Source organism: Oryza sativa, chromosome 5, assembly GCF_034140825.1.
Source record: "Oryza sativa Japonica Group chromosome 5, ASM3414082v1".
NCBI lineage: Eukaryota > Viridiplantae > Streptophyta > Magnoliopsida > Poales > Poaceae > Oryza > Oryza sativa.
In genome coordinates, this window is record NC_089039.1 from 2,040,750 (window position 1) to 2,063,521 (window position 22,772).

The 22,772-nt window shown below is 46.6% G+C and overlaps 2 protein-coding genes and 1 long non-coding RNA gene across 3 annotated transcripts; all 3 read left to right on the forward strand.

Annotated features, from left to right (window-relative positions):
- Positions 1-725: 725 nt before the first annotated feature.
- Positions 726-3,153, forward strand: LOC4337726 (peroxidase 2). The gene is made up of 2 exons (XM_015782391.3): positions 726-1,224; positions 2,100-3,153. The coding sequence occupies exons 1-2, from the start codon at positions 1,000-1,002 to the stop codon at positions 2,922-2,924; spliced, it is 1,050 nt and encodes a 349-aa protein (XP_015637877.1). The 5' UTR covers positions 726-999; the 3' UTR covers positions 2,925-3,153.
- Positions 3,154-18,113: 14,960 nt separating this feature from the next.
- On the forward strand, positions 18,114-19,592 carry LOC4337727 (peroxidase 2). The gene is made up of 2 exons (XM_015782666.3): positions 18,114-18,407; positions 18,548-19,592. The coding sequence occupies exons 1-2, from the start codon at positions 18,195-18,197 to the stop codon at positions 19,379-19,381; spliced, it is 1,047 nt and encodes a 348-aa protein (XP_015638152.1). The 5' UTR covers positions 18,114-18,194; the 3' UTR covers positions 19,382-19,592.
- A 1,485-nt stretch (positions 19,593-21,077) lies between these two features.
- Positions 21,078-22,080, forward strand: LOC136356774 (uncharacterized). Its single transcript, XR_010741730.1, has 2 exons — positions 21,078-21,577; positions 21,713-22,080. It is a non-coding gene; the product is annotated as an uncharacterized lncRNA (long non-coding RNA).
- Positions 22,081-22,772: the final 692 nt, after the last annotated feature.

The following is a 22,772-nucleotide window of genomic DNA, read 5'->3' on the forward strand; positions in this document are numbered from 1 at the left end:
TAATATTAAAATCATATGAAAGAGTAGTTAGTAAAAATATAAACATTTTTTTTGGCAAAAATTCATTGCTCTTCTTTTAGAATAGTGTAGATATTAATTGGTCTATTTACACGGTCATATAGAGTTTTGGATCCATCATCATAATCAAAGGGTGTGTATATATTTTTCTTTTTCTCCGAATAAGCATGGTAACTTAATTTTAAACCACAAAAGTAAACGTGTTGGGTCCTTTAATTTTTGCTCTAATTAAAACTACAAATTTAATTAATCAGTGACAAACAAACGCGTACAGTTGTCAAGCTGACCAGCAAGAGATGATGATAATCGATCATCGTATATATCATCCGAATTAACGAAATGGATTGGAAGAGAAGGAAGTTGGCAACGAATTGAACTTCGTCCCAACTTGTAATATTTATATATATAAACGTTCCATTTGACTAGCGCAACTAATTAAACTAGGCTTATCAGGCGACAGCGGCGCCAAACTGACAATACAAAGATTGGATTTTTTTTAAGATAATAATATAAATATTGAATAGACGCCCAAGACTAAAACGCATCATCGTTCATAGTCGTCATATAATTGCCATGCATGCACGTTGTCGTTCGTCGACCTTCCTTCATTTTTGGTCAACACATGATCGGCATCAACGTTTATCTACCAACTGCAAGCATGCAAATTAAGCAAGCAAAGCATCATGCATATATATTGCTCATATAAAATAGTGACGCATATTATCCGGTGTGTGCATGCAAGCTAGCTAAGCTAGCCTAACTCAACCCATACAATGGCATAGTCATAGTGTTCAACTATAGCAGCTAGTAGCTAATTAATTATTTGATGCTCATGGTGATGGTGAGAGGTGATCAGCAGTATATATACCCCCTGGATGCACAGCTGCTAATCCATCAATCCATCCTACTTAAGCAGTAGCTAGTAAGCTAGCTAAGCACACACACACTTACTAATTCAGCTAAGGATTTGGAGGATCGGAGATGGTGATGGTGAAGCTTAACGCGGCGGTGGCCGCCGCCGCCGTTGTGCTGTCTCTGTTGGTGGTGGTCGCCGTGCATCCGGCGGCGGCCGACGCCGGCGGCGATTGGTACGGCAAGAAGAGCATCGAGGAGACGGTGAGGAAGGAGGTGGAGAAGGCCATCAAGCACAATCCCGGCGTGGGTGCCGCCCTTGTCCGTTTGGTGTTCCATGACTGCTGGGTCAACGTAAGTATACTAACCACCATTTACTTTTTTTTTTCCGAGTACATGAATGACATACAGACACATACACATAGATCAGGATCCTCTGCAGTCGAAGTCACGTGTCTCTGTCACTGGCATGTGGATCCAATGATCCCTGGACCCACATGTCAGTGACAAATATACCGTGTATTTTGATTGAAGAGGATCTCAATCCCACACGTAATATGTTACACATATTACATTTGCACGTACATATGTGCTTTAAATATATTGTCTTTAATTAACACACTCTCAAAAAGATTTGGATCTGCTAAATGCATAAGTAAACCTGAAGTCCAATATGTATGCAGCTTAGCTTGCAATATAATGCAAATTTCGGTGGAGCTAGATAGGCCTTATGGCATTTTTAGTTTGGCTTTTTTTTCTTTTGAATTGGGGATCATGTAAGAGAACTTGTCATGCTTGTCTGCATTAGCTTTTTTTTTTTTTTTGGGGGGGGGGGGTCTAAGTTGATAGTAAGTAGTAATAACTTTTCTTTTTTTTTTTCACCTGAAAATGATAATTAGATACCTTTTAAATTGTTGGATGATGTTGATGTGGTGCTTGAAAAGTGACTTGTAATGAGTTTGGAGAAATAACCACATGCATGAACAATACTATAACATGAATGGATATATAATAACAAAAAAAAAGCAGGGCTGTGATACCTTTTTAAATTGTGAGATGATGTTGATATGGTGTTTCAAAAGTGATTCACTTACTGAGTTAATTTGGGCAAATAGCTAGCTTGATCTTAAAATATAACAATTTTTAACTATAAATTTGATTTGAATACATTTTTAAATTGTTAAGATGGAGCGCATAACTAATAAAGAATTTTTTCTTGAAAAATGCAGGGTTGTGATGGATCGGTGCTCTTGGACAAGACGCCGTACAGCAGCAGCACGGAGAAGGCGGCGGCGAACAACATCGGCCTGGACGGCTTCGACGTCATCGACGCCATCAAATCCAAGCTGGGCGCCGCCGTCTCCTGCGCCGACATCGTGGTGCTCGCCGGCCGCGACGCCTCCGCCATCCTCAGCGGCGGCAGGATCACCTACGACGTCGGCACGGGCCGCAAGGACGGCGTCGTCTCCTCCGCCGCCGCCGCCGACGCCGTCCTCCCGGAGTCCACCTTCGACTTCGCCCAGCTCAAGGACAACTTCGCCAGCAAGGGGCTCACCCAGGGGGAGCTCGTCATCCTCTCCGGCGCCCACTCCATCGGCGTCGCCCACCTCTCCTCCTTCCACGACCGCCTCGCCGCCGCCACCGCCACGCCCATAGACGCCACGTACGCGTCGGCGCTCGCCGCCGACGTCGAACGGCAGAAGGGTGTCCAGCGCACGGACAACCCGGCGGAGAAGAACAACATCCGCGACATGGGCGCGGCGTTCCAGAGCGCCGCCGGGTACGACGCCGCCGGCGTGGACACGGCGGCGGTGGGGGCGCTGGACAACAGCTACTACCACAACAACCTGCAGAACCGGGTGCTGTTCAAGTCGGACTGGGTGCTGCGCACCGACGGCGACGCCGCCGCCGACCTCGCCGAGTACAGGGACAACGCCACCAAGTGGGACGTGGACTTCGCCGCCGCCATGGCCAAGCTCAGCAAGCTCCCCGCCGAGGGCACCCACTTCGAGATCAGGAAGACTTGCAGATGCACCAACCAGAACTACTACTAGTAGTAGTAGTAACTAGTCAACGATCGAGTCAGCGGAAAAAAATACGACGGTATTATACTAGTATACGCGTAGTGTACGTACATTAATACGACTACTTGTACGTACCTACTGTAATATCACCTTGGTTTAAAATTATTACTACTGCATCGTTAATCTTAAGTCTTTGATTAATTTTGTAGCTAATGTATAATAAGGGCTTATAATGCAATTCATTTCTAGCATTCTATAATTATAAACGTCACATGGTTGGATGGAAATGGCTTGGGCCACGAACAGTCATATATGCCAGTTTTGTGGGCCAGATTACGGCCCTCTTTGTTTAGGCTTAGGCTTATTGGCCTAGACTTTTAAGTCAGCTTATTGGCTTATATGATTTATAAGCCGGTGGATTTAATGTCCTAAGTTTAGTAGTTGAGTCATACATCTACCTCACATAAACCAAAAAAGCTTCTCCAACCTAGCTTTTGGCTTAATAGTGTTAGAGTGGCTTATGGCTTCAAAAAAGCCAAATGGAAAAGCTGCTTGTTTGTTTAGGCTTAGACTTTTCGACTTATAAGTTGGCTTATAAGCCTAAACAAAGAGGGCCTACGGGTTGGGCCAAAAAATGGCTTGCAGGCCGGCACGTACACTCGCAAAATATAACCTGGGGTGTGTTTAGTTCATGCCAAAATTGAGAGTTTAATTGAAATTAGAATGATGTGATGGAAAAGTTAGAAGTTTGTGTGTAGGAAAATTTTGATGTGATGAAAAAGTTGAAAGTTTAAAGAAAAAGTTGAGAACTAAACCAGACCCTGGCTACACTTACACAAACATACACTTGTTCATGTGTGAGCCTTTATTTACACTATGACAAATTATTGGAGGAATCGAGGATTAACCTCTTGGATACTTATATATATACCCATTAAATTAACTTGTATTTACACATTTTCTGGTATACTAGTAACATGTCACATACCCAATATTGTAACAGGTTCATATAATCAAAGAAGACTAAGAGGGTGAATGAGGATAAAATATTGGATCCGGTGATTATTTTAGGTCCGTATAATTAGGGATGACTAAAAGAGTAACTGAGGATAAAACATTGGATCAGTGGTTACTTATACAAAACGTACGGACGTGCTACGTGCGTGGTGAGAGGAGATGGAAGGAGAATGACACTACTTTTTGGTAGTATGAGTGTACTACCGCACCTCTCATGTATCTAAATAAGTAATACTTCACCACAGATTATTTGCTCCACGTTTTTAAATATATGTTTTCTAAAAATTTTTAATGTATTAATTGTTAGCTTAGCTTTCTTGTTTAAAACTATATGTTAAGTTTAATTATTGAATTTATATCTATGATCATGTTGATAATAATTTCACTACGAATCAATAATATGTATAAATTGATCCTTAATATTATTATTAAGTGCTGCTATTTCCTTCATTGGTCGTTGCATGCATGCATTGATAATTTGATATGCATGGAATATTGGGACAAAATAATTGCAAACCCAACCGCTGAAACATGGATACAAGCTACTATGATTGTCCCATTTGCCATGTGCTTCCATCGTGTTTGGTATTTCATGTCAAACTTCAAATATAAGGCACAGTACTGCTAGCCAGCAGTCCACACGTCTGTCCCTCTTCTAAATTAGTATTATTGATAGTACTACAATATATAAGATGCCTTAATTAACTATGTTCCTAATTAAGTTGGATTCAACACTCCCAAATCCAGAAGTTGATCTTCATCCGTCAAAAACATGACTTTTTGTTTTATCATTTAGGTTAATGAGAAAGAAAAAAACTGAAGATTGGATTAAGGAACCTGTGCTGATTCCTCAAATGCTATATATAGAATTAGTTGTAAAAATTTCTGACAATTGTTTGCAAACAATTTTTTTTAGAAACATGGTACAAACATATTCGTTCATAATGCGTGCACACTTAACTCTATAAACATACACACACGCTCATCACCTTTATGAATACACACGCACAACTCTACCTCTATGAGCACCTCCAGAAGATAGGGCCAATATATCTTAAGATTAATGAAGTCACCACAGGCCCTTTATTGTCGACAGGTACGTAGTATACCACTGAAAGAATAATTAGCCGTAAATGCGAATATTCGTGTCAAATCTGGAACTTGAACCCTGGTTCCACCACAAGATATCAAACCAGTTGAGCTACGCTCACTTCGCAAACAATTTAATATTTAAACACATGAGCTTAGCTAACACAGATTCTGCCATGAATAATTATATACAAGCCTTTTGTTCATCAATGTCTTCTTTTTTCCCTTTAATGTGTATATATATCCAGTTGAGACTTCAATTTTTTGAATTTTGAGACTTCAAAGTGATAGAGATTATCATACTGGGCTGTTACCACATTATATTTGAATTTTTTTTAACTACTTGATTGACATTTGGGGAGTAAAGGCACATGCCCTTATGGGTTCGATCGAACAGAAGAGACTTTTCCAAGAAAAAAACAGAGATACATGTATGTATACTAAAAAAACATTTCAAAGGCCAGTATTATATCCAAAGCAGAATGTACCATCGATTGTGTGTTGGATTAATAAAGTAACTGTGGAGATTATGGATACCCCATATCTATACGGCGGTTATATTTAGACTGGATATAGGATACCGAATATAGATAGAATATCTTTATTTGTATCTCGGGTTTGTTTCTTAACTTGTACGTCAAGGAAATATCCTGAGATTTAGTCGGTTACGATTGTATTTTATTTGTATTCTCGTATTCTGATAAGGATATGAGTTATACCTTGTAATACAGACTCCTTCCCCTATATAAGGAGGGGTCCGAGTCCTTCCTGGGACACCAATTCTCTTTGAGATCATACATTCAATAATACACTCGGCGGTTTCCACCCCGGACAGGAGTAGGGTATTACTTCTTGAATAAGAAGGCCTGAACCTGTATAAATCATTTGTCTCCAAACCCATCCACTTTTCAAGCTTGATAGCCACCCCTTTTTAGTATTGCCGAAATCTTGTTTCGACAGTTGGCGCGCCAGGTAGGGGGTGCGTCAAGCTTTTCGCCGACCAGTGCAATGGGTTCCGTCTCCAGCATCGACGACCTCGTCTTCCCACCCGGGCAGGCGTTTCGGTTCGGCAGCCTCGACTTCATCACCAATGACTTCGGCAAGATCTCTCTCCTCGACTCGGAATCGGACCAGTCGGGAGAGAGCCGGATCTCGGTCCCGTTTGGAGTTCCAAACGCGGCTGAAATCTACTTCAAGTCCATCTCAATCGAGTCGGCTTCAAACCACTCGGACGAGATCGCATCTTCTCCAACGTCATCAGATCGAGATGATGGGGCTTACCCACCGATCCTAATGAAGCTCCCCGACGATTTGGCGGCCGTCTTCACCACCACGACATCCCCATCCCGTAGGCCTAGGCGGAGGTCGGCTTCAACACCGATCTCGCCTAGCTCCAGGGAAGTTGGCGTCATCCTCCAGCCACTCGGCTCAGTTTCGACGGACCAGCTGGATGGCTACTGGAGCTCTCCCGGCATCGACTCGCGTCCGACCGAGATCATGGAGTACAATGAGTTCGGCTTTCGCAACAACGACCCGGATCTCGACGACTTCGATGAAAGCCTAGAAGACAACTACACCCCTCTCTATTTCGGCGTCTTTATGGCCGATAACGAGACGGAAGAGCAACGCCAAGCCCGGGAAACCGAAGCACGACGCGAGGCCGAACGACGCCGACTGGAGGAGGAGCGTCAAGCACAAGAACAAGAACGGCTACGGCGTGAGCAACAGGAGCGTGAGCGGGCCGCAAAGGAGGCTGAAGACCGGCGGCTACGAGCCTTGGAAGCAGGGCGCCGAGCGCGAGATCTTATCGGCCAACAAGACGTTGAGGGGACACCGGTTTTCCGCACCCCACAACAGAATGCTGTTGCCGCGATCACCCTCCTCGACACCCTCCTCAAGGAGAACGAGCTCAATCAGTCTGACCACGTCGTCAACATCTTGAACCAGACCAAGACCATGATTGCGTCTTCGGTCCCAGTTAACTCCGGAAGCGTCCGCACGCCAAGTGGCAGCCGAGTCCCCCATCTTCGATCTCACGACTACCACCAGCCAAGCCTCAGCATCACTGGCGCAGGATCTAATCGCAGGAGCAGGGGTCACGACGAGCGATCTGTCCACTCGCCTCCCGACCATCATAGGGAGCGCCGAGTGGAACGACCTCGTTCGCCACCTCGTCGTCGCCCCGTCGATCTTCGCGATACGATCATACAGCGCCGGGCAGCCCGAGGCCATCATCATTCGCCGGATCGCCACGACGACGACCTAGACGTAGTTGCCGCTTTCACCAACGACCTGCGTCGAGTGGATTGGCCAGCCGGCTTTAAGCCGGCTGGAATAGAGAAGTATGACGGTACCACCAACCCGGAATTATGGCTTACCGTCTACGGTCTCGCAATCCGCGCAGCAGGAGGAGATAGCAAAGCTATGGCGAACTATTTATCAGTGGCTTTAGCAGATTCCGCCCGGTCCTGGCTCCATGGATTGCCCCGTGGTACAATCGGATCTTGGGCCGAATTACGCGACCACTTCATCGCCAACTTCCAAGGCACTTTCGAGCGCCCCGGCACACAATTCGATCTTTACAATGTTATTCAGAAGTCCGGAGAATCTCTTCGAGATTACATCCGGCGATTTTCTGAACAACGCAACAAGATCTCTGACATCACTGACGATGTTATCATCGCCGCATTCACCAAAGGAATTCACCACGAAGAATTGGTCGGCAAGTTCGGGCGTAAGCCTCCCAAAACAGTCAAACTTATGTTTGAAAAAGCCAACGAGTACGCCAAAGCTGAAGACGCCGTCATCGCATCAAAACAGTCGGGCTCCAGTTGGAAGCCAAAAAAGGATACGCCGGCTACGGGAGGGGGTGGAAGTAACAACCATAAGGACCGCAAGCGTAAGCCTGAGGAACTTGTTGCAACCACTACTCACTCTTCTCGACAGCGCTCGCTCGTCAACACGTTCGACAAGATCATGAACTCCCAATGCCCGCATCACCCTAACTCCAACCACGCGGCCAAAGATTGTTTCGTCTACAAGCATTTCGCGGAACAATACACCAAGACTACACGGAAGAACTCCGACGAAGAACAAAGCACGTCGAAGAAGAAGGACGATGGCGACCCCCCGGCAGGTTTCCAAGACCACCGCAAGGAGCTTAACCACATCTTCGGCGGCCCCTTGGCTTATGAATCTAAAAGAAAGCAAAAGTTGACTGAACGGGAGATTAACGCTGTTCAGCCCGACACACCCCAATATCTTCGATGGTCAGAGACAGCAATTAAGTTTGACCGCTCGGATCATCCCGACCGAGTGGTCCACCCGGGGCGGTACCCCCTGGTACTAGACCCAGTGGTCCGTAATGTCAAGCTTCGCAGAACCCTCATCGACGGTGGCAGTGCACTAAATATCCTCTTCGCCAAAACCCTGGATGATATGCAGATTCCTCGCTCCGAGTTAAGACCAAGCAATGCGCCTTTTCACGGAGCCATCCCAGGGTTATCTGCAACTCCACTCGGCCAGATCACCCTTCCGGTCACCTTTGGCACTCGGGAAAACTTCCGCACAGAGAATATCTGCTTCGAAGTCACCGATTTCGAGACAGCGTACCACGCCATACTCGGACGCCCGGCGTTAGCCAAGTTCATGGCCGTCCCACACTACACTTACATAATGATGAAGATGCCCGGTCCCCGAGGAGTCCTATCCCTACGGAGCGACATCAAGCAAGCCGTCACATGCGACAAGGAAAGTTGCGAGATGGCCCAAACTCGCGAGATGGCGTCTGCCCGAGAAGATATCCGACTGGCTGCGACCACGGCAAGTGAAGGAGAAGTGCCCGCGACCAAGGTCTCGAAGAGCGGAGAAAGCGAAGCCAAGACTAAAAAGATTCCCCTAGATCCTTCTGATCCCACTAAGACTGCTGTAATAGGCACCGAGTTAGATTGTAAATAGGAAAGCGCGCTCGTCACCTTTCTTCAAAATAATAAAGATATCTTTGCGTGGAAACCATCTGATATGCCTGGAATTCCTAGAGAGGTGATTGAGCACTCCTTGCACGTCAAAGAAGACGCTAAACCTATTAAACAACGACTCCGCCGCTTCGCACAAGACAGGAAGTATGCGATCAAGGAGGAATTAACCAAGCTGTTAGCAGCAGGCTTCATTAAAGAAGTCCTTCATCCCGACTGGCTGGCTAACCCGGTCCTAGTTCGGAAGAAAACTGGGCAATGGCGTATGTGTGTCGATTATACCGACCTCAACAAGTCTTGCCCTAAAGATCCTTTTGGGTTGCCTCGCATTGACCAGGTAGTCGATTCGACCGCTGGCTGCGAGCTACTCAGTTTTTTGGATTGCTACTCGGGGTATCATCAGATCCGACTGAAGGAATCCGACTGCTTGAAGACTTCATTTATCACGCCCTTTGGGGCCAATTGCTACATCACCATGCCATTCGGACTAAAAAATGCAGGAGCAACTTATCAACGCATGATTCAGAGATGCTTCTCGACGCAAATTGGCCGCAATGTCGAAGCTTACGTGGATGATGTAGTCGTCAAGACTAAGCAGAAGGATGATTTAATCTCGGACCTAGAAGAAACCTTTGCAAGCATCCGCGCTTTCAGGATGAAACTAAACCCTGAAAAGTGCACCTTCGGAGTACCGTCAGGGAAGCTGCTTGGTTTTATGGTGTCTCATAGAGGCATACAAGCCAACCCGGAGAAAGTCACCGCTATCCTCAACATGAAACCGCCAAGCTCCCAGAAAGACGTCCAGAAGCTGACTGGATGCATGGCGGCGCTCAGCCGATTCGTTTCACGACTTGGCGAGCGGGGGATGCCCTTCTTCAAGCTATTAAAGAAAACAGACAATTTCCAGTGGGGACCCGAAGCACAGAAGACCTTCGAAGACTTCAAGAAACTCCTCACCGAGCCACCAGTCTTAGCCTCACCACACCTGCAGGAGCCGTTGCTACTATATGTATCAGCCACCTCCCAGGTTGTGAGCACAGTCTTGGTCGTTGAGCGTGAGGAAGAAGGCCACATCCAGAAAGTCCAACGACCGATCTACTTTGTCAGCGAGGTCCTAGCCGACTCCAAAACAAGATATCCTCAGGTTCAGAAGCTGTTATACAGTATTCTGATTACTACTAGGAAATTATCCCACTACTTCCAAGGTCACTCGGTAACGGTGGTTACATCGTTTCCGCTCGGTGATATACTGCACAACCGCGAAGCAAACGGACGGATTGCTAAATAGGCTTTGGAGCTAATGTCTTTGGACATATCCTTCAAGCCCCGAACCTCAATCAAGTCCCAAGCATTAGCAGACTTCGTCGCCGAATGGACCGAGTGCCAAGAGGATATTCCAGGAGAAAAGATGGAGCACTGGACCATGCATTTTGACGGATCAAAAAGGCTTTCGGGCACTGGAGCGGGAGTGGTTCTAATTTCCCCAACTGGAGAAAGATTAAGTTATGTGCTTTGGATACATTTTTCCGCATCCCACAACGTCGCAGAGTATGAGGCGCTCCTCCATGGACCACGGATCGCGATTTCCCTAGGGATCAAGCGTCTAATAGTTCGAGGGGATTCACAGCTAGTCGTTAACCAAGTTATGAAAGAGTGGTCCTGCCTTGACGACAACATGACGGCATATCGACAAGAGGTACGCAAATTGGAAGACAAGTTCGATGGACTCGAGCTTAGTCACGTTCTCCGACACAACAACGAAGCCGCCGATAGACTTGCCAACTTTGGATCCAAGCGCGAGGTGGCCCCCTCCGATGTATTCGTCGAACACCTTTATGAGCCGACCGTACCTCAGAAAGAAACAATTCAAGTTGCGGACACTCAAGACATAGCCATGATTGAAGCCGACTGGAGAGAGCCCCTCATACGATTTTTAACTTCTCAAGAACTCCCTCAAGATAAAGATGAAGCCGAGCGGATTTCAAGGCGAAGCCGGCTTTATGTTATTCATGAAGCCGAGTTATACAAGAAAAGCCCTTCAGGAATTCTGCAACGCTGCGTATCTCTAGAGGAAGGGAGACAATTGTTGAAAGACATACATTCTGGAATATGCGGAAACCATGCCGCCGCACGCACCATTGTCGGCAAGGCTTACCGGCAGGGTTTTTTCTGGCCTACTGCAGTGTCCGACGCCGACAAGATTGTGCGCACGTGCGAAGGTTGCCAATTTTTCACCAGACAAATCCATCTACCAGCTCAAGAGTTGCAAACAATCCCACTGTCTTGGCCGTTTGCGGTTTGGGGGCTCGACATGGTTGGCCCGTTCAAAAAGGCAGTCGGCGGTTACACGCATCTCTTTGTGGCCATTGACAAATTCTCCAAGTGGATTGAAGCTAAACCGGTTGTCACCATCACAGCAGATAAAGCTCGAGATTTCTTCATCAACATTGTGCATAGGTTTGGAGTGCCTAATCGGATTATCACCGATAATGGCACACAATTCACTAGCGGAGTTTTTAAGGACTTTTGCGACGACTTCGGAATTAAAATTTTCTATGCCTCAGTAGCGCACCCCATGAGCAACGGACAGGTCGAACGAGCCAACGGCATGATACTTCAAGGGATAAAAGCATGAGTTTTTGACCGGCTAAAACCCTATGCTGGAAAATGGGTGGAACAGCTGCCATCAGTACTTTGTTCTTTGCGTACTACACCCAGTCGGGCCACAGGCCAGTCACCTTTTTTCCTTGTCTACAGGGCAGAAGCAATGTTGCCTAGTGAAGTTAAATTCGAATCTTTGCGCTTTCACAATTTTCGCGAAGAACGCTACGAAGAGGACCGAGTGGATGATCTGCACCGATTGGAAGAAGTCCGTGAAGCAGCTTTAATTCAGTCGGCCCGATATTTACAAGGGTTGCGACGCTATCATAATCGCAACGTTCGATCACGAGCTTTTCTAGTCGGCGACCTGGTTTTGAGGAAAATTCAAACTACACGAGATCGGCACAAGTTATCTCCTCTATGGGAAGGGCCATTTATAATCTCTGAAGTCACCCGGCCAGGTTCCTACCGACTCAAGCACGAAGATGGTACACTTGTTGACAATTCTTGGAATATCGAACATCTTCGTCGTTTCTACGCTTAAGTTTATCTATGTATTTCCCTATCTTGACTGTCAACATCAAGCCTTCTTCTTGAGGTTGTCAGTCGGGGGCTACCATAATAATAATGGAGTGTGATTTTTTATCAATTCAATTTGCTTACTTGGTCTATCATTGCCTTGTTTGATTTTTCTACTTAGTTTACGAGGACTAAAAGTTTTTAATAGCTTTTGCGGGTTTTAGGCTCAACAAAGCTTGATAAAGGTTTTTAAGAAATCAACAGCTAAGCAAGAAACACCAAGCACAGCATAAATACACCGGTATTGTACAAATTGTGCCTCCATCATTCGTCATCCAATACATTTACATTCAATCAGTATCAGTCTTCTCATCATCAGAGTTATTGTTACCAGTCGGCCGAAGGTCGGTATCCTGAAACCGATCTACGACAGCACCTGCAATCTTGTCGGCTGCTTTTTGAGCGTCGTTGATAAGATCAAGGGCAGCCTCTTCGCTTGTCCCGTCCGCAAAACCATCAACGGCATCAATATCGATCTTCGGGTACAGGGATTTGGTCATTGCTAGTGCTAAACCTACTCCCATGCTTCCGGCTTCTTTAATGTTCTTGAAATAGGTGTCCGGAGCGATTCTCAGCTTGTCAAACACTTCGGAAGCATCGAATCTACTCGGACCATTGTTATTATAGAACATTGCCTGGACAAGCGGGGTAGCGGCATTGGCAACCTCATCCCTGGCTCCTTCAAGTCTTTTGATCTTGCCAACCAGGACGTCGAACTGGGCTTGGGACTTAATCTTGCGGTCTACAATAACAAATTCATGTCAATGATCTGCTGCATCAAAGAGAGAAACTCAGGTTGTTGGCTGACAATACCTTCAACCTCCTTCAAAGCCGAGTCCCTTTGTGCAGCCAATTCTGCCTTGTTACTTTCTAAGGCCTAAATTCGTTTCTCCAGTTGAGCTATCTTGGCAGCTTGTACTGTTTTGATTCCAGATAGTTGAGGGTACAATTATAACAGCACAAATTAATGGGGCAGATCTTGAGGTTACCTTTTGATGAGCCACTCAGTTCAAAGTTTGAATCCTGGAGTTGGGTAATCCGGTCTGTCGGTGATATGGGACCGGGGGTATTGCGCCCGGAGGCTTGAGGCAGATGGAATCGCCCACGTGGCCTGGCACCTTCGGGGACGTCGGGCCCGAGGGTGAGGTGTCCGCCCTCCTCCTGATTTCCCCGAGGGGGGGTCGGGTTGCTCCTGCCCCGGCCCCGAGGGCCGAGGTGCCCCGACCCCCTGTGGGGTTTGCACTATGTACATAGGTTGGGTGAACACGATAGGGCTCACCTAACCGCATTTATTGCGGTCTGGTCAAGCGTGTCACGCTGCATGCAGCGCAATGCAGCGCGCTCTTTTATCCGGTCTGTGACCAGTCACAGACCGGTCAGATCAACGGTTAGGTGGCGACTGGCGGTCTGACGCACGCCTCGCCCCGTCCCGTCAAGACGAGAGCCTCTAGGCACACGTCTCCAGCCGGAGCTAGCGTGTTACCTCTTAGAGATGGCACGTTAGCCCTGGTTAGATGAATACCAGGCTTCATCCCAACCATTACAGGCAGGATGCTACAAAAAGAAGGGTGATCATGCAGATCGCTGAACTGACGCATAGAGGACAAGAATGACCGATCTGTGACCGGTCTGACACTGGTCGCGTCAGCATCAGACAACCACGATCCCGCGTTGCGCCTGTCTCCGCCGGGAGTGGAGGTAGGTGTGGGCTGTCCCATCGAAGTGTCATTCGGACGGCAACCATACCAATCTCCGTCCATAAAGAGAAGAAAAGTCCAGTTTGGAAAGGGAAGGGTACATGTGGTATCCCCTTAAGATATAAAAGGAGGACCATGCCCACAAAGAGCGGGGGCTGGATTTTCCCGGGAGAGGAGAGGGCTAGTTGATGTTTTTGTAACTTGCTCTTACACAGATCCACCAAAAACACAGGAGTAGGGTATTACGCTTCCCAGCGGCCCGAACCTGTATACATCGTCCGTGTCTCGCGTTTCTTCCTGGCACGCAATCTTCCCACACACAGAGAGAGCTTGAGATCTCACCCTAAGCCCCCGGCCGAACCGGCAAAGGGGGGCCTGCGCGGTCTCCCGGTGAGGAGCCACCAGCTCCGTCACGGTCCCTTAGATCATGCTCTGTCTTTTTAGCAAGCTCTTTGGCTTCGTGTAGCTGATCCCTAACCGCTTCAAGGGTCCCTAAATGAGGAACCAGCTTTTCTAAAGTTGTGGTTTTGGCCTCATTACGGAGATGGATTCTCTGCGCAATGATTCACGGTTTAGTCTTGCTGAGAAGGAAACAAGGTCGCCAAAGGCAGCCACCTGGAAGACTTACATTTACAATGCGGGTAGCTTCTCCGAGTGCTTTCTTCAGCTGGCGCACCTCTTCGTCTTCTTTCTGTCGATTTATGACGATGCCTGCAGGTTGCAAGTTGTCGTCCCACCAATTGATTAAGATGGGGGGACGAGAATCAGCAGTTGCCTTTATGCGAGAGATTTCTTCTCTGTCACCGGCCAGTGGTCCTGATGTATTTCCAGACATTAGGCAAGCAAATCGGAGTTATTCAGATTAGCATTACTTGAGAAGATAGGTTACCTGAAGCAGTTTCCGGTTGAGCGTGAGGTGATCCTTGCCCTTTATCTGGGGACCCAGGCGTTGGGTCGTTACCAGCGTCCAGTCCTTGGGAAGTCGTAGCCTGAACTTCAACTTCAGGAATTTCTTGATCTGGACATACTTCCGACTGATTACCAGTCGGGGGCTCTTGGCTTGTTGCAATTTCCGCTTCTGCTGACTGGTTTCCAGTCGGGGGCTAGTCGCTTGGGTTGATATTATCAGTTGAGGTCTGAGCGCCAGTCGGGTGGTCCTCAGTAGTCGGCCCAGCTTCTTTGGATGAACCTGTCTCTGTCTTAGCTGGATCAGAGTCCTTCCCGGATGGATCTATGTCAGACGGTTTCCTGCAAGTTTTCTTCCAGTTTTCAATATTATCTTCATGAGAGAGGCATGTCGAAGTGAAATGGTACCGAATGGTTTATACCTGGAGGATTTTCTGAACTTTGGCATGGGGCGGCTAGACAATTTCTTCTTCGGAGCAGTGTGCTTTGGTAATTTTTTGGGTGATCCCTTATCCCCAAATTTATTATTGTCGTCGCCTTCGTCGTCGCTCGGCACAAGCTTTCTCTTGCGAGAATCTGATTGCCCAGTCGGATTGGGAGTTTTGGATTGGGAGTCTGACCTGATTTTTGGTCCTCCACTCCCCTGAATGGTCTGATGACGAGGAGATCGGCGTTGAGCAATCGGGGGGTCAGACTTCATCAAAGCAAATTCCTGAATGAAATGCCTCCATGGTCAGTTAATTCAACAAGAAGACAAAATTATGTTTTGGTCACGGTTTGAAGAGTTCTGATACATACCAGCGGAGGTGGGTTGAATGCATTATATGGCACGACTGGCAGCAGATGCGAATAACTGACAACGATGGCGTTTGAGAATATCTTGTACATCCTCTCCTTCATGATCTTAAAGTCCAGAGAATCTGGGTCTTCACGGTTTGGATCATGTTTACCATCAAACTCGAAAGCTGTGCGGGATCTTTCTTTGATTGGAGCTAATCGGCACTTAATGAAATGCCGAGTGATTTGCTCTCCCTGTAAGCCTTGCTCCTTGAGCTTCAACATGCGCTCCATCAGTTCTAAGGCTTGGGCAGCTTCATCTCCCATGGGAAGTGAGTTCCAAGTATCTTGGTATACTAGGGGAAGACAGGAGTACTCGGGAAGAGCGGGCTCGGGATTTTGGACATAAAACCAGTTGGCATGCCATCCTTTGTTTGAGGTCTTGAAGGGCATAGAAAAATACTTTTGGCTCAAGGTCCCTCTCAGTTGAAATCCAGCCCCTCCAACTACGCATGGTTTGCTTTTGTTCGGTTGGGGCTTGAGGAAGAATATTCGGCGGAACAGAGCAAAATGAGGCCTAATGCCCAAAAAAGCTTCACAGACATGGACGGAATTTGCAATATGGACTATGGAGTTTGGATTCAAATGATGTAAATTGATACCATAGAAGTTCAATATCCCACGGAAAAACTTCGAGGTTGGAAGGGCAAATCCGCCATAGAAGAAGTGAGAAAAAACCACAACCTCATGTGTATCGGGGGTTGGGAAAGCTTCACCAAATGCTGGCCACCATCCGATGATCTCCTTTGCTGGGAGAACGCCGTGCGCCACCATCTCCTTCAAGTTCTCCTCCGTCACGTCGGACGACGCCCATTGGCTTTCAAAGCTTTCTTTTTCTTCCGCCATCGATTTGATCCGAATGAGTTGATTTGATTCGAGGGATGGCTGGGGAGAGATGTGGAATTGAAGCAATGAGTTGCGTGGAGGATTTTGGTGAACTTTTGGAGGTGGATTGGAGCGGAATGGTGAACCCTAGTTTCGCCGGCGCAGCTTTGTACTATAGCAAGGAATGGGGGAAATGGCGAGAGTTCCGGCGGGGAAGACGAAGCGCCGCTTAGACTTCGGGATTTTTTGTTAAGGGTTTCGGGGGTGCTAATGGGCCTAGGCCTGAACAGTACTTCAGCCCAATATTATTAACAGCGTGGCCCGTTGTGCTCCTTAGGGACTTAGGCATTTTTGCTTTGGCAATTTATGCTCGCAATGGTGTGGCCCAATGCTGATAAAATCCTTTTTAATGCGGTTATATAATTCTTTGGAATTATTGCAATGCAAATTGAAAGGTACCCGACAGAAAAGTGTTATACTATTTTTGTAAGCTTTTTTAGGCTGCAAAAGCTGTCTGGGTTGATTTAAGATGACTTGTTTTTACAATGGTCATTCTCTTGGCGTGTTATATGCCTATTTTAATTATGGTGAGAGTCATAGCCTAGGCTATTAGACTTATTAATTACCATAATTTTTATAACATTTGATGGATTATCTTTAGAGTTTTTTACTCGGATGTTTGTTAAATGTGTTCATTTGTGAACCTTTTAGAGTGTTATTCACTCGGATTTTTTTACTATGGCTGGAAAGCAGTCGGCTGAATGTCTTGTTGGACGCCGCATATGCTTTTGTCATATGATGCATGATTATGCAATTATTTTATTCTTGACTACATGTTTAGTTTGTTAACTAATCATATAGTCGGGGGCTACTGTGGAGATTATGGATACCCCATATCTACACGGCGGTTATATTTAGACTGAATATAGGATACCGAATATAGATAGAATATCTTTATTTGTATCTCGGGTTTGTTTCTTAACTTGTACGTCAAGGAAATATCCTGAGATTTAGTCGGTTACGATTGTATTTTATTTGTATTCTCGTATTCTGATAAGGATATGAGTTATACCTTGTAATACGGACTCCTTCCCCTATATAAGGAGGGGTCCGAGTCCTTCCTGGGACACCAATTCTCTTTGAGATCATACATTCAATAATACACTCGGCGGTTTCCACCCCGGACAGGAGTAGGGTATTACTTCTTGAATAAGAAGGCCTGAACCTATATAAATCGTTTGTCTCCAAACCCATCCACTTTTCAAGCTTGATAGCCACCCCTTTTTAGTATTGCCGAAATCTTGTTTCGACAGTAACAAACTCTTGGTCTATCTGCAATTAATTGAGCAAATTCCACTGTCATGGCCAATGAATTTGGGCTATTTTGAAGAGACAATGCAATTAAATTCCCTCTCTGCTGCTGTCAGACATAAGAAACTCTCCAACTGGGTAAGGTCAACCTGCTGCTGCTATTTTGTTTAGTTATTTTTTCCATCGACATTCCAGTTGAGAACACTGCATCTCTGCGCTCATCTCCATGTTCTCCTCAACTAATCAGATGTTGCATGATCACCATATTGCATGTATATGCATGCATGATCAGTTGTTCACAAATTATAATTAACCACTACATGCTAAAAAATTCCCAAATTATCAGTATATATACATGCACCCATCAACGTTGGAGTTCATCCATCCCTCCATCGATTGATCTCTCACACTCGGATCTTCTTCTTGATTGGTTGCACACATCATCATCATCATCATCATCGGAGATGGTGAAGCTTGTGTGCTTTGTTGTGGTGGTGTTCATGGCGGCGGCGGCGGCGATGGCCGGAGCCGATCGCGAGCTGAAGGTTGGGTACTACGAGAAGACGTGCAAGGACGTGGAGAAGATCGTGAACTCCATCGTCGTCAACTCCATCAAGGACAACCGCGGCAAGGGCGCTGGCCTCGTCCGCCTCCTCTTCCACGACTGCTTCGTCAGGGTAAGGATCGATCGAACTAGTCATTTGACCGAACGCCATGCGTGCATGCAATGCAATGCACGTAGAGCTCGCTCGCTCGCTCGCTAGGCAGCAATGGCGGGTTTGATGATTAATGGAGTTGCTTGCTTCGTCGCGTGCAGGGGTGTGACGCCTCCGTGCTTCTGGAGAAGAGCGAGATGAACAGGCAGCCGGAGAAGGAATCTCCGGCGAACATCGGGATCCGGGGGATGGACGTGATCGACGCGATCAAGGCGGTGCTGGAGGCGCGGTGCCCCAACACGGTGTCGTGCGCCGACATCATCGCGTACGCGGCGCGCGACGCGTCCAGGTACCTCAGCCACGGCGGCGTCGACTTCCCCGTCCCTGCCGGCCGCCTCGACGGCGTGGTCTCCCGCAGCCGCGACGCCGACGCGTTCCTCCCGGACGCCGCCGCAAACCTCACCGACCTCGTCCGCAACTTCCGCCGCAAGAACTTCACCGTGGAGGAGCTCGTCATCCTCTCCGGCGCGCACTCCATCGGCGTCACCCACTGCACCTCCTTCGCCGGCCGCCTCACCGCCCCGGACGCCCAGATCAACCCGGGCTACCGCAGCCTCCTCGTCTCCAAGTGCGGCGGCGTGTCGCCGACGCCGGCCAACAACCACGTCGTGGTGAACAACGTGCGCGACGAGGACGGCGCCGCCGTGGCGAGGGTCATGCCGGGGTTTGCGGCGAGGGTGAGGAAGGCGAGGGACTACCTGGACAACAGCTACTACCACAACAACCTCGCCATGGCGGTGACGTTCCACGCGGACTGGGCGCTGCTCACCGGGAAGGAGGCGCGCGGGCACGTCGTGGAGTACGCCAAGAACGCGACGCTGTGGAACGTGGACTTCGGCGACGCGCTGGTGAAGCTGAGCAAGCTGCCCATGCCGGCGGGGAGCAAGGGGGAGATCAGGGCCAAGTGCAGCGCCGTCAACGGCTACCACCATTGACGTCGACGACGATCCTTCCATCGATCGATCGATCGAACGATCTCATGGATATATGATGCAGTAGCTTTGAATTAATGTTTGACTATGATATGATCTCTGTAACTCTATTGTATTTTTTGTTCCTTCGCCCGCGTGAGTACTAGTTCAAATTCAATTCGTTGTACTGCAAACTTTTCAAAATAATTATGATGCAAAGTAGTTCAATTGTAAATTTCTAATATTGCTCTTTATACAAGCACGCGCTCTGTCTCTTTCTACGCTTAGGACGTAATTCCGGACGCACGCCCATATTATTTCGGCCGGAATTTTTTTTAAAGAAAACATTTTTTTGTGAATTTGGAAATATTTGTTCAAATTTTGTTCAAAAATTAAAATAGTTTCTGGTGGTGATGCCGGCGGAGAGCAAGGGGGAGATCAGGACCAAGTGCAACGCCGTCAACAGCTACCACCATTGACGACGATGACATAAGATGATCGATGCAGTAGCTCTCTCTCTCTCTCTAAATGTTTGACTCTGATATGATCCCTATAACTCTATTGTACTTTATTCTTTTCCACTGCTACTACTTCCTCCGTCCTTCTTTTCCACTGCTAATACTTCCTCCGTCCTAAAATGTAGCTATCTAGTATATGATGTGACATTACTTAGTGCTATGAATCTGGACAGGAGGAATCTGGACAGCCTCCTGTTCAGATTCTTAGTAATAGGTAATGTCACATCCTGTACTAGGTAGCTACATTTTGGAACGAAGGAAGTAGTTTAAATTCAATTCGTTGTACTGCCACACATTCAAAAAAAAATTGGGATGCAAGTAATTCGATTCTAAATTTATAATGTTATTACTTTTTATACTAGTACGCGGGTGCGCTCTCGCCAAAAGCTATACTACCACTGGTCACATAAATATACTCCTTCAGTTTCATATTATAAGACACTTTTGTTTTTTTTCTAAGTTGAGCGTTTTTAAGTTTGACTATGTTTATAGAAAAACGTAGCAATATTTACAATACAAAATTAGTTTTGTTAAATCTAACGTCGAATATATTTTGATACTATATATGTTTTGGATTGAAAATGTTGCTGCTTTTTTTTTAAACTTGGTCAAAGTCAAAACAAAAAAATTAACTTTAAAAAAAAAAGACAAAACGTCTTGTTATATGAAACGGAGTGAGTATTATTTTGGAGTTTAGACACGCATCTTTCAAGTCAAACATTAAAAAAAGTTAAAATATTAATAGTTCTTTAAAGATTTAGATCGGATGCATGAAAATCTAGGCATAGATTTGCCCAAGCGGCAAAATTCACAAAATCAAAGCTTTTGAAATCTGTAATGGATGAAAATTGGCTCTAAAGTTGGGCTTAAATTAATTGTCCAATTTAGACCTACTTTTTAAGCCCAAATTGAATAATAGTTCAATTTCGTTCCTCTCCCCGTATGGGCTTATAGGTCTAGACGAATATGTATATGGGCCTTGATTAGGTGCAGGTAACTTTTGGCCTACATCCGACCACCAGCTGTTTTGCCTGGTTACGGCCCAAATGAGGAATAAGTCCACTGAAATCCCTCATCTTCACGCGAGTTTAGCTTAATTGATTACCAGAAATCTTCACCCCTCTTCTCGGCAAAACAGTCTAAATCAGGTCCTATAGTAGGGTGGAGGTATGTTTGTTTTAGCTGACGTGGTATCCTAGTCAGAAAAAAAAAAAATAGTGTAGGCCCCACATGTCATTGGCCACCTCTCCTTCCTCCACTACTTTCCTCGTCACCTCCAAGCCAGCGAGTTGCCACCAGCTAGCCACCATCCGCGCCGTCGCCGCCCGCCATCGACGTGACGCGGCATAGAGATGGCGGAAAGCACCGGCCTATTTCCGACCGGACACCACCGGCGTCGGCTGGACGGACCACGGACATCACCATCTTCAACGCCGTGGCGGAGCGCTTGCCGTCGCCGCACCCCATCGTCATCTACTTCCACGGCGGCGGTTTCACACTGTTCTGCGCAGCTTCCCGCACCTACGACGCGCTCAACCGTCGTCCTGTCCGTCAACCACCTTCTCGCCCCCCGAGCATCGGTTCCGCCACCATGTATGATGTTTGGGCCAAGGTGCGGCCGGGGCGTCTACTCCAACGCGGGCTTCCTCGGCGGCGTCGGCTGGTGATGGCAACGGGATGCCCGATCTTCCGTCAAGTGAAGGTAACTATCGATTTGGTGGAAACTTGACACACATGATTCGGCTTCGAATCCGAACCCTACAATCATAGTAGATATTACTCCTTTGGATAATGCTGCTCCTCACCTTTGGCGTTTGTTGTGGCGCGCGTGTGCCAGCTCAACCCCAACGCCTCGGCCAGCATGATACTCCCGCGCTTCTTCCGCCCGCGTCTTTGCGCGGTGAAAGTGGCCTGACCCGGCGATGATGCGTGCGTGCCATGCATCGAGCACGACGACGGCGAGCTCGGCGTCAGCCTATAAAAATGCCTTCGTTTTCACAGACGAATGGCTTAATGTAGCCACCTACCGAAATGTACTTACCCTCACGAGCATGCAACAAATGGGTGGATGGCCACCTGATTAAAAGTATTTCCTGCTTGTAACGGAGATGGATTCTAATTACTTGGGTGGATGTCCACCCATCTTTTGGCTCGCAAGTGTAGTAAAATTATTGTTTTTTGCTTGGACAATAAACGTCAAGCTCAGCTAGCAGCATTCATATATAAATCACGCATGCATATATGTCCATATAATTAACAACCTTTTCATTCATGCATGGACATATATATGTCATCCTTGTTAATTTAATTTGTCTGTTATCAGTTAGGTCGACACAATATTCGCTAACTCGAGAATTTTTCAGTTGGGTATGCACAAATGCAGCACAACGTGCAGTATGAGCAAATAGTAGATACACTGTCTGTTACACCGAAAAGACATATAAAAATGGTATGGAGTATATCTGCCAGTAATTAAGTACCTATCAAGTTGACATTCTTGTGGACAAACAGACACCTTAATTAGTGCAGAGAATGTCGACAAGCCGTGTTTCCTTCAATGAAAGACTTGCATTAAGTCCATTTAATCATGCATGTATATATGTAGTAACATTTGCATAGACTAGAATATCCATTTTATTTCCATCCAAGACTTTATTTGATGTTCTGCTGGGACATAGAAATTAAAATAAGAGTAAATTTCACAAAACTATAGATAATTTGGATCAAATTATCATAAAACTACAGGTTTAAGAATGTGTATCACAAAACTACAGATTTAGCGTCAAACTTTTCACGGAACTACAGATTTAATGCACCATATCACAAAACTACAGATTTAGTGATGAAGTTATCAAAGAATTACATATTTTAGAGTTTAGATCATAGCACTATTATTT

Bases quoted from the DNA above. Each gene is read 5' to 3' on its own strand.
- LOC4337726 (XM_015782391.3), top strand. From the start codon at position 1,000: ATGGTGATGGTGAAGCTTAACGCGGCGGTGGCCGCCGCCGCCGTTGTG. The intron at 1,225-2,099 runs GTAAGTATACTA...TGAAAAATGCAG, and splicing joins TCCATGACTGCTGGGTCAAC to GGTTGTGATGGATCGGTGCT.
- LOC4337727 (XM_015782666.3), top strand. From the start codon at position 18,195: ATGGTGAAGCTTGTGTGCTTTGTTGTGGTGGTGTTCATGGCGGCGGCG. The intron at 18,408-18,547 runs GTAAGGATCGAT...CGTCGCGTGCAG, and splicing joins TCCACGACTGCTTCGTCAGG to GGGTGTGACGCCTCCGTGCT.